Source organism: Pseudophryne corroboree, chromosome 4, assembly GCF_028390025.1.
Source record: "Pseudophryne corroboree isolate aPseCor3 chromosome 4, aPseCor3.hap2, whole genome shotgun sequence".
Classification (NCBI taxonomy): domain Eukaryota; kingdom Metazoa; phylum Chordata; class Amphibia; order Anura; family Myobatrachidae; genus Pseudophryne; species Pseudophryne corroboree.
Window position 1 is genome coordinate 549,576,151 of NC_086447.1, and position 12,602 is coordinate 549,588,752.

General features: G+C 43.9%; 1 protein-coding gene across 1 annotated transcript in view; it reads left to right on the top strand.

Moving 5' to 3' along the window:
- Positions 1–12,602, top strand: part of EYA4 (EYA transcriptional coactivator and phosphatase 4) — a 470,455-nt gene that overhangs the window by 391,612 nt on the left and 66,241 nt on the right. Inside the window, exons 12-13 of the mRNA XM_063917364.1 lie at positions 52–188; positions 12,428–12,511. Coding sequence (XP_063773434.1) covers positions 52–188; positions 12,428–12,511 — 221 coding nt within the window. The remainder of the gene's footprint in view (positions 1–51; positions 189–12,427; positions 12,512–12,602) is intronic.

A 12,602-nucleotide genomic window follows, 5' to 3' on the forward strand; every position in this document is an offset into this window, starting at 1 on the left:
AGGCAACACTGAAGTATAATGTTTTTCCCCAATATGTGCTTGTATTTTCAGGGGATTTTGACACAGTGCAGAGTCCCTCAACACCTATCAAAGATCTTGATGACAGGACGTGTAGAAGTGCTGGGTCAAAGTCTCGGGGAAGAGGCAGAAAAAATAATCCCTCACCTCCACCTGACAGCGATTTGGAAGTAAGAACTCATTTATTAATAAACTGGAATTTCTGTCCCTTGTGAAGTTGCAGAGGCTGCTTTGTTTGAACAGAGGTGTATGCATATAGCTGTCAAGCAACTGTCCCAGATCAGTTATTTCAGCATATATTCTGTATATTTGCTCTCTGGCTCAAGAATAAGGATAGCTTATTTTTTAGTTGTAGATATTTATTTTTATAGACTGTTGTTGCCAGCATTTAGAAAATTCCAAGTGCGGCTTCAACTACGAAGATTTGGAGCTGGCTACTTTCCCAGGTACTATTGAATATGGATTTACACGTTCAATTGAGTAGTTTGGTACTAGGGATTTAGATCAAATCTAAAAATGCCAAATAACAATTCTGTTTTTACCCAACATAGGATTTACAGCATGATTGTGTTTATGATAAGCTGTACAGGTCATTCCTTGTAAAGACCTCTGTTCTGTTTTATGTTCTGCTTTTCCAGTATATAAACATTACTACCAGAGAAGATAGCACTTTATTTCTAATCGATGAAAGCATTAATAGGAGCAACTTTACAGTGAAGTCCTAATGTCCGGCTAAGTAGCAGCCTGTGTGTGGGAACATGGACACATACTTTTTTTTTTAGCAATTGTTTTATGAACTATTGTAATATGGCACATAAGAGATAGGTATGACTTTATTGAAACATAATAAGTTGTACTTTGGATGTGTACTATCAAAACTAATACCCCTTTCACATTGCACAAATAACCCGGTATCGACACGGCATATCGTGGTGTCGACACGGGTCAGTGTGCGATGTAAAAGCACTTTGCCAGAATTAGCGGGTCGCCTGACCCGGTAATTCAACCCAGTATAAAAGAAGGGTTATTACCAGGTTGAATACCGGGTCAGGCGCAGTGAGAATGGGAGCCGTGTCGATACGACACGGCTCCCATTCACAGCGTAGGGAGAGGCGGCGTAGGAGATGAGCTCATCTCCCAGCGCCGCCTCCAACCCTGCCCCTGCTGCTGCTGCGCCCCCTTCCCCCCGCTGCTATGGCAACCGACCCGGTATATTGCCGGGTCGGAAAGCCAGCAAAGCGGAGCAAATGCCGGATCCCACCCGGTAAGGACACGTTTCTCTTCCCGGGTGGGATCCGGCATTTGCGATCTGAAAGCGGTATAAGAAACAAATTAGGGCAGATGTATTAAGCCTTGGAGAGTGATAAAGTGGAGAGAGATAAACTCCGAACCAATTATCTCTTAACTGTCATTTTTCAAACACAGCCTGTACCATGGCAGTTAGGTGCTGATTGGTTGGTACTTTTCTCTGTCCACGTATCTATCTCCAAGGGACGTGTGGTGAGGCAAATAGTTCAGGAGGCACTGGCTAGTACTAGAGCTAGATTTACAAGCAATATGTGGGCATTATACACAGGTGCAACAGTATATACATGTGGGCATTATACAAAGGTGCAACAGTATATACATGTGGGCATTATACACAGGTGCAACAGTATATACATGTGGGCATTATACACAGGTACAACAGTATATACTGCTGCAAATTTGGTGAGTTTTGATCAGAGTTGTGCAGAAATGATAGGCAGGGGTGGCGCTGCCTCGTATGTCATAGACGTCTTACTCCAGAGTTTTGGCTATAAAAATTATTAGAATAAATCAAAGAAGATATTTCTAATGTATTCTTTGTCTTTATCATACACTTCATACAGTCAAAACTCTGGCATATATGTTATTACGACAGGAAAGGCTCTGCCTCACCTGCCTCACCTCATAGCATGTCAGTGGTAAAAAGACCCCTTTATCGCTCTCTACTTTATCACTCCCTAAGGCTTAGTACATCTCCCTGTTTAAAGTCTCTTAAGTCATCCTTGCTACAACACTTCTGCTATGAACCTGAACCTGCTGTTAGTAGCCAAAATTGAAAGAATTCCTGTCTCCCTTATTACATCCTTCCAATGAGAGGCATGAACACATTTCTGCATAGAAACAAAAACACTGAAATATTGTATCAAAAATGGCCAGTCTAGTCCGCCCATGGGGTATGTATCAATGAGGTTTCATGTACCCAGAGAAATTACAAACGCAAGCACAAAACGAAATACTTCTATCATGCATCTGTTATGGTTACAGTACCATGGGTGATGGTAGCATTTTCTCTGTGGGTTACATTATCACCTCCTCAATGGGCTACATGTATTACCTCCTTTATGAAATACTGTATCACCTCATCTATGCATGTATTATATTGTCACCTCCTCTGTGGGTTACAGTATCACCTCAGGCTCCTTAATGAATTACTGTATCACCTCCTCTGTGGGGTACAGTCAGTGGCAGATATTACTTAACAGTGGCAGTGGATTCCCATGGGAAGCGCTCCCTGCTAATCACAGCCAGACAGGCAGTCTCACGGGAAGGTGTTTCCTCCCCATTGGACTGTCAGTCTGAACTGCAATTAGCAGAGAGAGAGAGAGCACTTCCAATGGGAAGCCACTCCTCTGCAATAACGGCAGCTCTATCTGGCTGTAGCCAAGGCAGTCCCTAGAAGCGCGGAGTGCTTGTCAATTTATAAACATGTGCGGGGTCATGATCCTGCGCATACACATAAGCCAGCTGCACATTTCAGACTGGCAGAGCAGCAAACTCTGCCCGGAGTTACAGGTGGGATATGCCGCTGGTTACTAATATAACCTCCTCTATGGATTACAGTACAACGTCCTCTATGGGTTATGGTAACACCTCCTCTGTGGGATACAGGTATCACCTCCTTTAATTTAACCTTACCACTGGGTTACAGTATTACCTCTGTGGGTTACGGTGTTACGGTATCATTTCTCTTTAAGCTACGGTATTACCTCCTCTATGTGCTACAGTACCACCATCTCTGTGGTTTACATTGTCACCTCATATATGGGTAACAGTATCACTTCCTCGGGTTACGGTGTTACTTCTGCTGTGGGTTACATTATCACCTCCTCTATGGGTAACAGTATCACCTCCCCTATGAGATACAGTTTCACATCCTCCATGGGTTACAGGTATTACCTCCTTTATGCATACCTCCAAACATCTTATATTGCTGAGTCGGGACTTATGTGCGCACCGAAGAGGGTGTGGCCTCGGCAAAAGGGGGTATGACTTCACTGGAATTCGGCAAACGTGAGTCACACCTCCCGTTTTCGTCATTGTGGGGGCATGCCCAGTGCTCTGTGATCTGCTGGCCATGCCTCCAGCCCCTCTGTCTCCCATGGACAGACGCTGTGCACACTCGCACAGCATGTATTCACCGCAGAACAACAAGTGACAGGGAGCCTCCCAACTTCCCCCCATCACGGGACACTGTGACCTGCAGGTGGGACAGTCCCCAAAAAATGGACTGTCCTGCAAAAATCGTGACAGTTGGGAGGTACGTGACTGCTGCTTGCCATGTAGGCAGCCACCAGATCCCGGCTAGGTGCAGAGCAGCACAGTAACTCCAGGCTCACAGGCAGCTCCGATACTCCTTCTGCAGGAAGAACTCACTCCGGGGGAAAGAGTAAGGAATCCTTGCCTACCCCCTTTATACTGCTTACACTCAGCTGTACTACGAAATCCACCCTTAGTAATAAAGCATGGTTTGTCCTGAAGCACCGTTACATGCTCTTGTTTTGTTTGACTCCCATCTTAGGATCAGGCTGTCTATTCACCGATTCATCCTAAATAGCCTAAAATCATGTATAAATAAAAACAACTACTTCGATCCCCTTTCATGAATGTTCCCTGGCTGGTAACAAGTTACACTAACACCAACATACTAAGGGGTCTGTTTATAAAGCAGTGAAAAGTGCGGAGAAGTGAGCCTGTGGATGAATTGCCCATGGCAGCCAATCAGCTGCTCCGTTTAATTGTATAATATGCAGTTTATAAATGGTACTTCAATGCTCATGGGCAACTTCTCTACTGGCTCACTTCTCCACACTTTTCACTGCTTCATGAATATACCCCAAAGTCACTTTTGACTTTTGCCTACTCCGATACATTTTATAATTTTTGTCAAATTCAGACAAACTTCAATTCCTTTGCTTCCTCCAGTATGACCATCTCTAGAGATATACCCATTCCTTACACAGCTTAACACCAGGGGCGAATTTAGGGGTCAGTCTATCAGTAGGCACAACATTATTGGTGGTCCACCATCATGTCACTGTCCTCTTCATGTTGGGTCCTCCCGACTGCCAAAGCAGCACCAACCTCACCCCCCTTCCCCCTCCACCACCACAATTTACTGGCCATTTCCCTCTCTTTCCTCAACAATTACAAAGTAAAAAAATAAGTTGTAATGACAAAAACAAAAAAAATGAATCACCTGCACCCCCCCCCCCCCCCCCAGCAACTGCCACCCCAGCCACGTGCCTCATGTGTCTAGTGGGAAATCCACCATTGCTCAAAACACACTTAGCTTACACACCAAGCTCCTTCTCAACCTCCTTTCCACTCCAGACTATGGTCAATATACAGGTGAAACTCTGAAAATTGGAATATTGTGCAAAAGTTCATTTATTTCAGTAATTCAACTTAAAAGGTGAAACTAATATATTATATAGACTCATTACATGCAAAGTGAGATATTTCAATCCTTTATTTGTTATAATTTTGATGATTGTGGCTTACAGCTTAAGAAAACCTCAAACCCAAAATCTCAGAAAACTTGAATATTACATAAAATTAATAAATTTGCATATGTACTCAGTACTTGGTTTGGGTCCCTTTTGCATGAATTACTGCCTCAATGCGGTTTGGCATGGATTCTATCAGCCTGTGGCACTGGTGAGGTGTTATGGAAGACCAGGATGCTTCAATGGCGGCCTTCAGCTCTTCTGCATTGTTCGGTCTCATGTCTCTCATCTTTCTCTTGGCAATGCCCCATTGATTCTCTTTTTTCTTTAGCCCAGGTAAGACGCTTCTGACGTTGTTTGATGGTCAGGAGCGACTTGACAAGAGGTATATGACATTTGAATCCCATGTCCAGGATCCGTCTGTCTGTGGTGGCTCTTGATGCACTAACTCCAGCCTCAGTTCACTACTTGTGAAGCTCTCCCACACTTTTGCATGGTATTTTCCTGACAAGAAGAAAACAAACTGCTCTGTTGCTCAATGGTCCAAAGTCCTCTTTTCTGATGAGAGCAAATTTTGCATCTCATCAAGGTCCAAATGAGCAGCCATCTACCAGGACATTTTAGAGCACTTCATGATTCCTTCAGCAGACAAGCTTTATGGAGATGCTGACTTCATTTTCCAGCAGGAGTTGACACCTGCCCACACTGCCAAAAGTACCAAAACCTGGTTCAATGACCGTGGGATTACTGTGACGGATTGGCCAGCAAACTCGCCTGACCTGAACCCCATAGAGAATCTATGGGGCATTGCCAAGAGAAAGATGAGAGACATGAGACCGAACAATGCAGAAAAGCTGAAGGTCGCTATTGAAGCATCCTGGTCTTCCATAACACCTCAGTAGTGCCACAGGCTGATAGAATCCATGTCACGCCGCATTGATGCAGTAATTCATGCAAAAGGGGCCCAAACCAAGTACTGAGTACATATGCATGATTATACTTTCAGAGGGCTGACATTTCTGTATTTAAAATCCTTTTTTTATTTATTTTATGTACTATTCTAATTTTCTGAGATTTTAGATTTGGGGTTATTTTAAGTTGTAAACCACAATCATTAAAATTATAACAAAGGCTTGAAATATCTCACTTTGCATGTAATGAGTCTATATAATATATTAGTTTCACCTTTTAAGTTGAAATACTGAAACAAATGATCTTTTGCACGATATTCTAATTTTCTGAGTTTCACCTGTACATCCAGAATCATCAGCTCCCTCAGTTTTTTAACCTTTAAAAGACACAGAATATATGTTGGGGGTTGGGGCTAAAATGCCGGCGGCCGGGATGCCAGCAGACAGAATACTGACCACAGTATCCCGCTGTGTTGAATCCTGACGGGTTGGAAAGAAAGCTACCCCTTACCCACTTACCCTTACCCTCCCTTACTGCAGCCCAGAGCCGGCCCTAGCTAATTTGATTCCCTAGGCAAGATTTTGCCTTGTGCCGCCTAGCACCGCTGCTAGTTCTGTATCCGACCCAGCACCCCTCAGGCAGTGGGGCCCACCGGGGGTTTACCCAGTGCCCCTGTGGTACAGTCTAACCCTGCATATTGCCACACAGTAATGCACCGTACACATATGCCCCACATTAGTAATGACCATAATACACAACATTGCCACACAGTAATGCACCTTACACATTTGCCCCACATTAGTAATGCCCATAATACACATAATTCCCACACAGCAATGCACCTTACACATATGCCCCACATTATTAATGCCCATAATACACATAATTCCACACAGTAATACACCTTACACATACGCCCCACATTAGTAATGCCCATAATACACATAATTCCCACACAGCAATGCACCTTACACATATGCCCCACATTATTAATGCTAGTACCTTTTTTAGATATAACTTATAATTGCTTGCTGGCATGCTGGCAGTCACTTTGTCCACACCTGCAGCTTCCTGAATCCCTGACTGTGCTTTGTGAGGTGGGGGTGACAGGCTGGGTGGTGCCGTGTCAGCAACCCTCCTCCTGCGGCCATATTTCATGCCCCCCCCCTGCCCTCACTGACTGTTCCTGTCCTGTCAGTTCCCGCTGCTGAGAACTCTGATTGCGGTAGCCAGCCCAAAGCAGGACCTCCGCCCATGGGCAGATCTAGAAGAAATCATAGGATGGGGCACCATGATAGGGGGAAGGGGGAGTTTTCAGCTTATGCATCATGGCATGCAACTCTTGGTATTCACAGGGTGGGTGCGTACTTGCACTGCCACCTGCTAAAGGGGCATGTCCTCGCTAAAAGGACACACAGGGTATGCCGTCCTTTGCAAGTCTCACCCCTTATTTTCATTTTTTGGGCACAAATGCATTTGCCCAGATACTGTGCTCATTGTGGTTGGACACAGATAGCCAGCCCAACTTGCTGGATGGACACAGATGGCAGCAATGTCCAGATACTGCCATACTTGCTGGCTACACAAAAAGACCAGTAGCAACTGTCCACTCTCTTCACTGTTCAGTGTGTTTGCTGGTGTCTGTTACCCCCAGCAACTACTTTCCCTTTATTTTATACTGTGGGAGCAATATGCTCTGCACTTCAGTCTGACGCATCTGAAAGTCATGCTGCACTGACGTTTCATATAGAAATAGTGCAACGCAACTTATTGACCACGTTACAGTGCTGAGGGCAGGGGAATTCTATGCCGTGGTCTGACCAAGAAATAAAGTGTGGGAAGAGCACTGACCATGTTACGTCACTGCAGACACCTGGGGTTTGCACAGGTATAAGGTACACACACAGGATGACGTTCCCCTCCCCCATGTGCACACTTTAAGCACAAGCAGTATAGGTGTTGTTCGTATAATTTGGAACAGTTTCCTAAATACACATGTGAGGTCCAAGAATTGCAGTCTCTGGGCATGTGCATTCTCTGTCTCCCAGAGTAAGAGACAGTCTGCACACTACTTGCCAAGTCTAATCAACAGTGTATACAAGTGTAAGCAACAGTGTTGGTAAAGCAGAAATAGTTTGCAGACTGTCCCCTACTCCTTCCCAGATTTAGATACTGCAGTCATGCCTGAATGCCCCTGGGCATTCCAAGAATGCCCTAGGCAATTGCTTACAGTATATTGCCTATCGCTAAGGCCAGCTCTGCTGCAGCCTGACCCTAAACCCCCTGGCCCCCATGCCTCCTTCCCAGCAGCTTACCTCTCCAACATCCTCGATCGGGATCCCGGATGTTGGGTTGCCGGCACCAGCATTGTGATCCTATTTGGGATGCAGGGGCCAGCAACCTGATCAGTGTCGGGGTTCCAGCGTTGCCCTTTTGACAGCCAGAATCCCAACCGCCAGGATACTGATCGGATCTCCTATGCTGTACATTTAAAAAATTGTAACAGCAGTTGTAATTGGAGAAACTACTATAGTGTCCACACTCTAAGAAATCCCTGTTTACCTCTGGTATTGGTGTGCTTCCTGAAAATAAGACATCATGCTATACTGGGACACTAGCACTACCTGCACCACAGTATTATTATGTGAGTACAGTAAAAAGTGATTGCAATTTAGCGGTTGGATCTTGATCACAGACAGCGTCTCATTATACCTTGCTGAATCTACATTTTAGTTGACACGATGATTAAACCAGTTCTACACATTACGGGTCATTCCGAACCGTTCACATGCAGCGGTTCTTTGCTTCAGTGCAAACGGGTCGGAACTGCGCATGCGCGGTGCCCACAATGCGCATGTGCGTCGTTGCCCAGCGACAGCTGTCGCCGAGCAACAACAAGAAGAGAGAAGAAAGTGATCGCTAGCGTGATCGCAAGAAGATTGACAGCGGGGAGGCGTTCCGGGGCGGATACTCACCGTTTTCAGGTCGTGGAGATCCGAACGCAGGCATGTCCAGGTGTTTGGAGGGCGGATATCTGACGTCAATCTCGGGACCTTCGTCGCTCGATTCATCGCACAGGGTAAGTAAGTCTGACCCTGGTCTTGTTTTGCAGGAAACTTTTTTAGCGTAGCAGGGCTGCACAAGCGATCGCAGCCCTGCTATGCTGAAATACACTCCCCCATAGGTGGCGTCAAGTTGATCGCACGAGCAGCAAAAAGTTGCTACGTGCGATCAACTCGGAATGAAGGCGTTTGTTGCTAAAGCTGTAAGAGCAATCATTGAAAATAAAAAAAATTGTGTTATACCCGGGCACAATACACAACTGATTTTACTGATGTGTCATTGCAGCACACCATTAAGATCTTATATAAAAGGCTACTGCCATTTACACACTAAATGTATAATTGAGAAGTCTGGTTACGGTTTTCGGATATTAGTGTGTGAATGTAATATTTGTATATAAATCTCAGTATGATCCGCTCACATTTGGTGGCCATGGGAGGATGCTTTGGTAAGTTAAATATCTATTTGGAGCATAGCTGAGCAGAAATAAAACAAAGAGTGGTGAAAAGGAGATTAATCCCATATCCCGTACAGCTGAATGTTCTTACTGCTATTTCACATGGAAGGAAAGAGTTGCCAACAGGCATAATGCAACTTAGTACTCAGAGCATTAAGGGAGCAGTTCCACTCATTAGCCAAATGTGGGAAAACTTGCCAAAACAGTCACAACATGACATAAAATCCTTGTCTTCTTACAGTACACTCCGGGAAGATCTAGGAAGTCTATAAAAAATATAGTTAAACCTTTCTCAGTGAAAAGTAATATTAAAGTTAATGTGGCAATATATGGGTATTGTAATGTATACATTGGTATAGCCTGCCCTAACCTGCTGCATCTATGATATATAGGTATAAAAAACAACAACCTCCTCAGCATGTCTCTCATAGATAAAAGATAGATACAAGAATGAGTGTTATGAAGAGCTGTGCCTCTTACAAGAGAAAGTCCTGACTATTTCACATGTTTATCACAGTGAGCAAATGTCACACATCTTGGCATTTGGAGTGGTGGAAGAGGAACTCTTGAGGTGGTTATGTGCTAAAGCAAATACTATTTTTAACACTCTGTGCTTAAAAATAGTATCAGTGACCAATGTAGTCTATGCTGTAAAGCATCTGCATTCATAGACTGTTATTTACCCTACCAGTAGGTTCCCCAAGAATTTCCTAAAGGCCTCCATGTTTAAAATGAAACACACTTGCATAAAAGTATATTTAGAGGCTAATTTTAAGCGTTTACTGTATTTGTATTTATTATTGTCATTATCTAACCACTATGTACCCTGGCCTTCACAGATGGTGGCATGTGATATCTATTATGACCTGCCTCCCCCAAAGGCAACAGTGCTAGGGGTAGTGGTTAGGCTTGAAAATGTGTAAAAAACTTATCTTACCTTAGAAATATGTTTATATAAATGGAGATGCCAAGCAGCAAATATTCACCTGTAAAATAGTGCTCAGAGCCACAACAAGCGTGAGCAGTATGGGTGAAGCAGTAACACTGGGGCCTAATTCATGTTTGTACACAATGGTCAATTATCACACAACAGAGTGATTATCGGCAGGCTGCGCATGTGCTGCAAGCACAATGCACATGCACCAAGTTGGTGCTGTGATCTCACTTGTAATGAGTTTCAAGGAAAAGTGATTGACATGAAGTGGCCATTTGGAGGTGTTAATAGGGAGTTTACAGGTAGTGGTTTGAAAACCATGCGTATCATGTTCATTTTCAGGGGATGTATCTGGTGCCATCAGCTACGAACATATATGTTCAAAAACATGGCAGCTGCGTTACTAGTGCTCTATCCAGTTTGCATAGCCATAGACCTACCCTTAGCCTCAGTGTTCCCCATATTTGCATATAGGCAGCTAATGTGTACGCAATTACAAATGAGCTTGCGATACCTCTGGTGGGCATCTGTTTTCATTTCTGGGCGGCAGCAACACTTGCTAACATTAACAGTTCCGTAGCCTAAAAAATTGCAATTGCATTTGTGTACAGACCTGAATTAGGCCCTCTGTACATGCTCCAATCCAGTGGATCTTGATGGAATAAAAAACAAAAAAACGCCGTACTGAAACCAGAAAGAAAATTTGTTCTTTAACTGACCTTAATATATAATTTAGTGCCTTTTCTTCATTTCACTCCTCATATATCATGTGTATATAGCCAGACAGTTGTATCCATCTGCATACCTCTCAACACTGTCATTTGCAGCACAAGCACACATAAAGGAGATGTTTCACAATAGGTTCTGCCTCACTCCTCTGCAGTGGTCTAGTACTTCAAAGCTCTAGGTTGCCTCAGTCCACCTCCTTTTTTGTCATGCAAACCAATACCAGGCATTCATAGTACCTACTCATACTGGTGAGGGTGATATTGCTCACAACATCCCTGGCAATTGGGATAAAGGTTCAGACTGTCGGGACAGGGATCCCTAATTGAGACTGTCCTGCCGGAATTGGTACAGGGAGAGAGGAACACATCTAGAGCAGTATAGCAAGTGATGGTGTCAAAAGCTTCGTTGTATCTGTGCTATAAAACAAATGATTAAGAATTATAGAACTTTGTCCTTAGAACTGATCTGTATATCCAATGATGGAATGATGTATGTATCCATAGGATCTATAATGAGTTTAGGGTACGCAGTGCACACAGGCCCATGGGTTCAGCGCGGCCACTGGTGTATCTATAATGGGTGCAGAGTGTGCGATGCACACAGGCCTCTGAGTGCAGAGGGGGCCCCCACCGCAAAAACTGCACCCTTTTTTTAATACTTCCTCCTCCAAAGTCCCACGCCGAAATCAGCAGCGCTGTGGTATTAAAGCAAAAATGGCGCAGTGGACATTCTCACTGTGTTCTGCGCATGCGCAGTAGAGTCTGAGCCCTCTAGTTCTCCGACTCTACAGCGCTGTTGGCAGAGAGAACGGGGCCCCAACGGAGGAGGCAGCACATGGGCCTCCTCCACTCTTAAAGCACCCCTGAGCATGGCCCACACTGTGCACCCTGCATTCATTCATTATACTTACAGTACCTCTCCATCAGTGCCACAGATATCACCGGAACTATTGCACAGGTGCCATATTTCTGGAGATATGTGCATGCGCACTTCAGAAATCACTGGGAAAATGATTTAGGAGATTGGCACAGACGCAGCAGACACTGGCATAGTGACTGAGTTTAATGAGGAATCCTCTAGCGATAGATAGGCTGAACACGGGTCCTTCCTTCTCTTAATCAGTCCCTGAGTTTATAAGTATTGCAGAATAAATTACATAGAGATAGACAACATTGCTACAAATTATGATCATATGGAATTTTGCAGCAGAACATTTACAGAGATGTAGAATTCCCTCCTTAAGTTTTCCTCTTTCTTTGCCATTCTGTGAGATTCCATTCTGCAGTGTAATTTCACATTTTGCTTAACTTATATAGCCTATAAAAAAAAGCTTGGGCATTGATGCTTAATCCATTCAGCTGTGTGCTGTGGCTGGGGGTATGAATGTGCAATATTTTGTGGTTATATCAAAATGAAGTAAATGCTGTGAGAACAGTTTTACTCATTTTGCTAATGACAGATGTATACAGTTCTATGGTAATGTTACTCTGTAAAGTAAGTCCTTATGTTGGCAAGGCTTTTTCATAATCTATTTATTCATACATTTGTGTCTGTTTCCAGAGAGTTTTCATTTGGGACCTGGACGAAACAATCATCATTTTCCATTCACTACTTACTGGGACATTTGCACAAAAGTATGGCAAGGTGAGCTATGGCCCTAATATATTACTAAAATACCAATGCGATTTTAATTGTATTATGAACATGTAAGGTCAATATTTTATAACCAAACGGA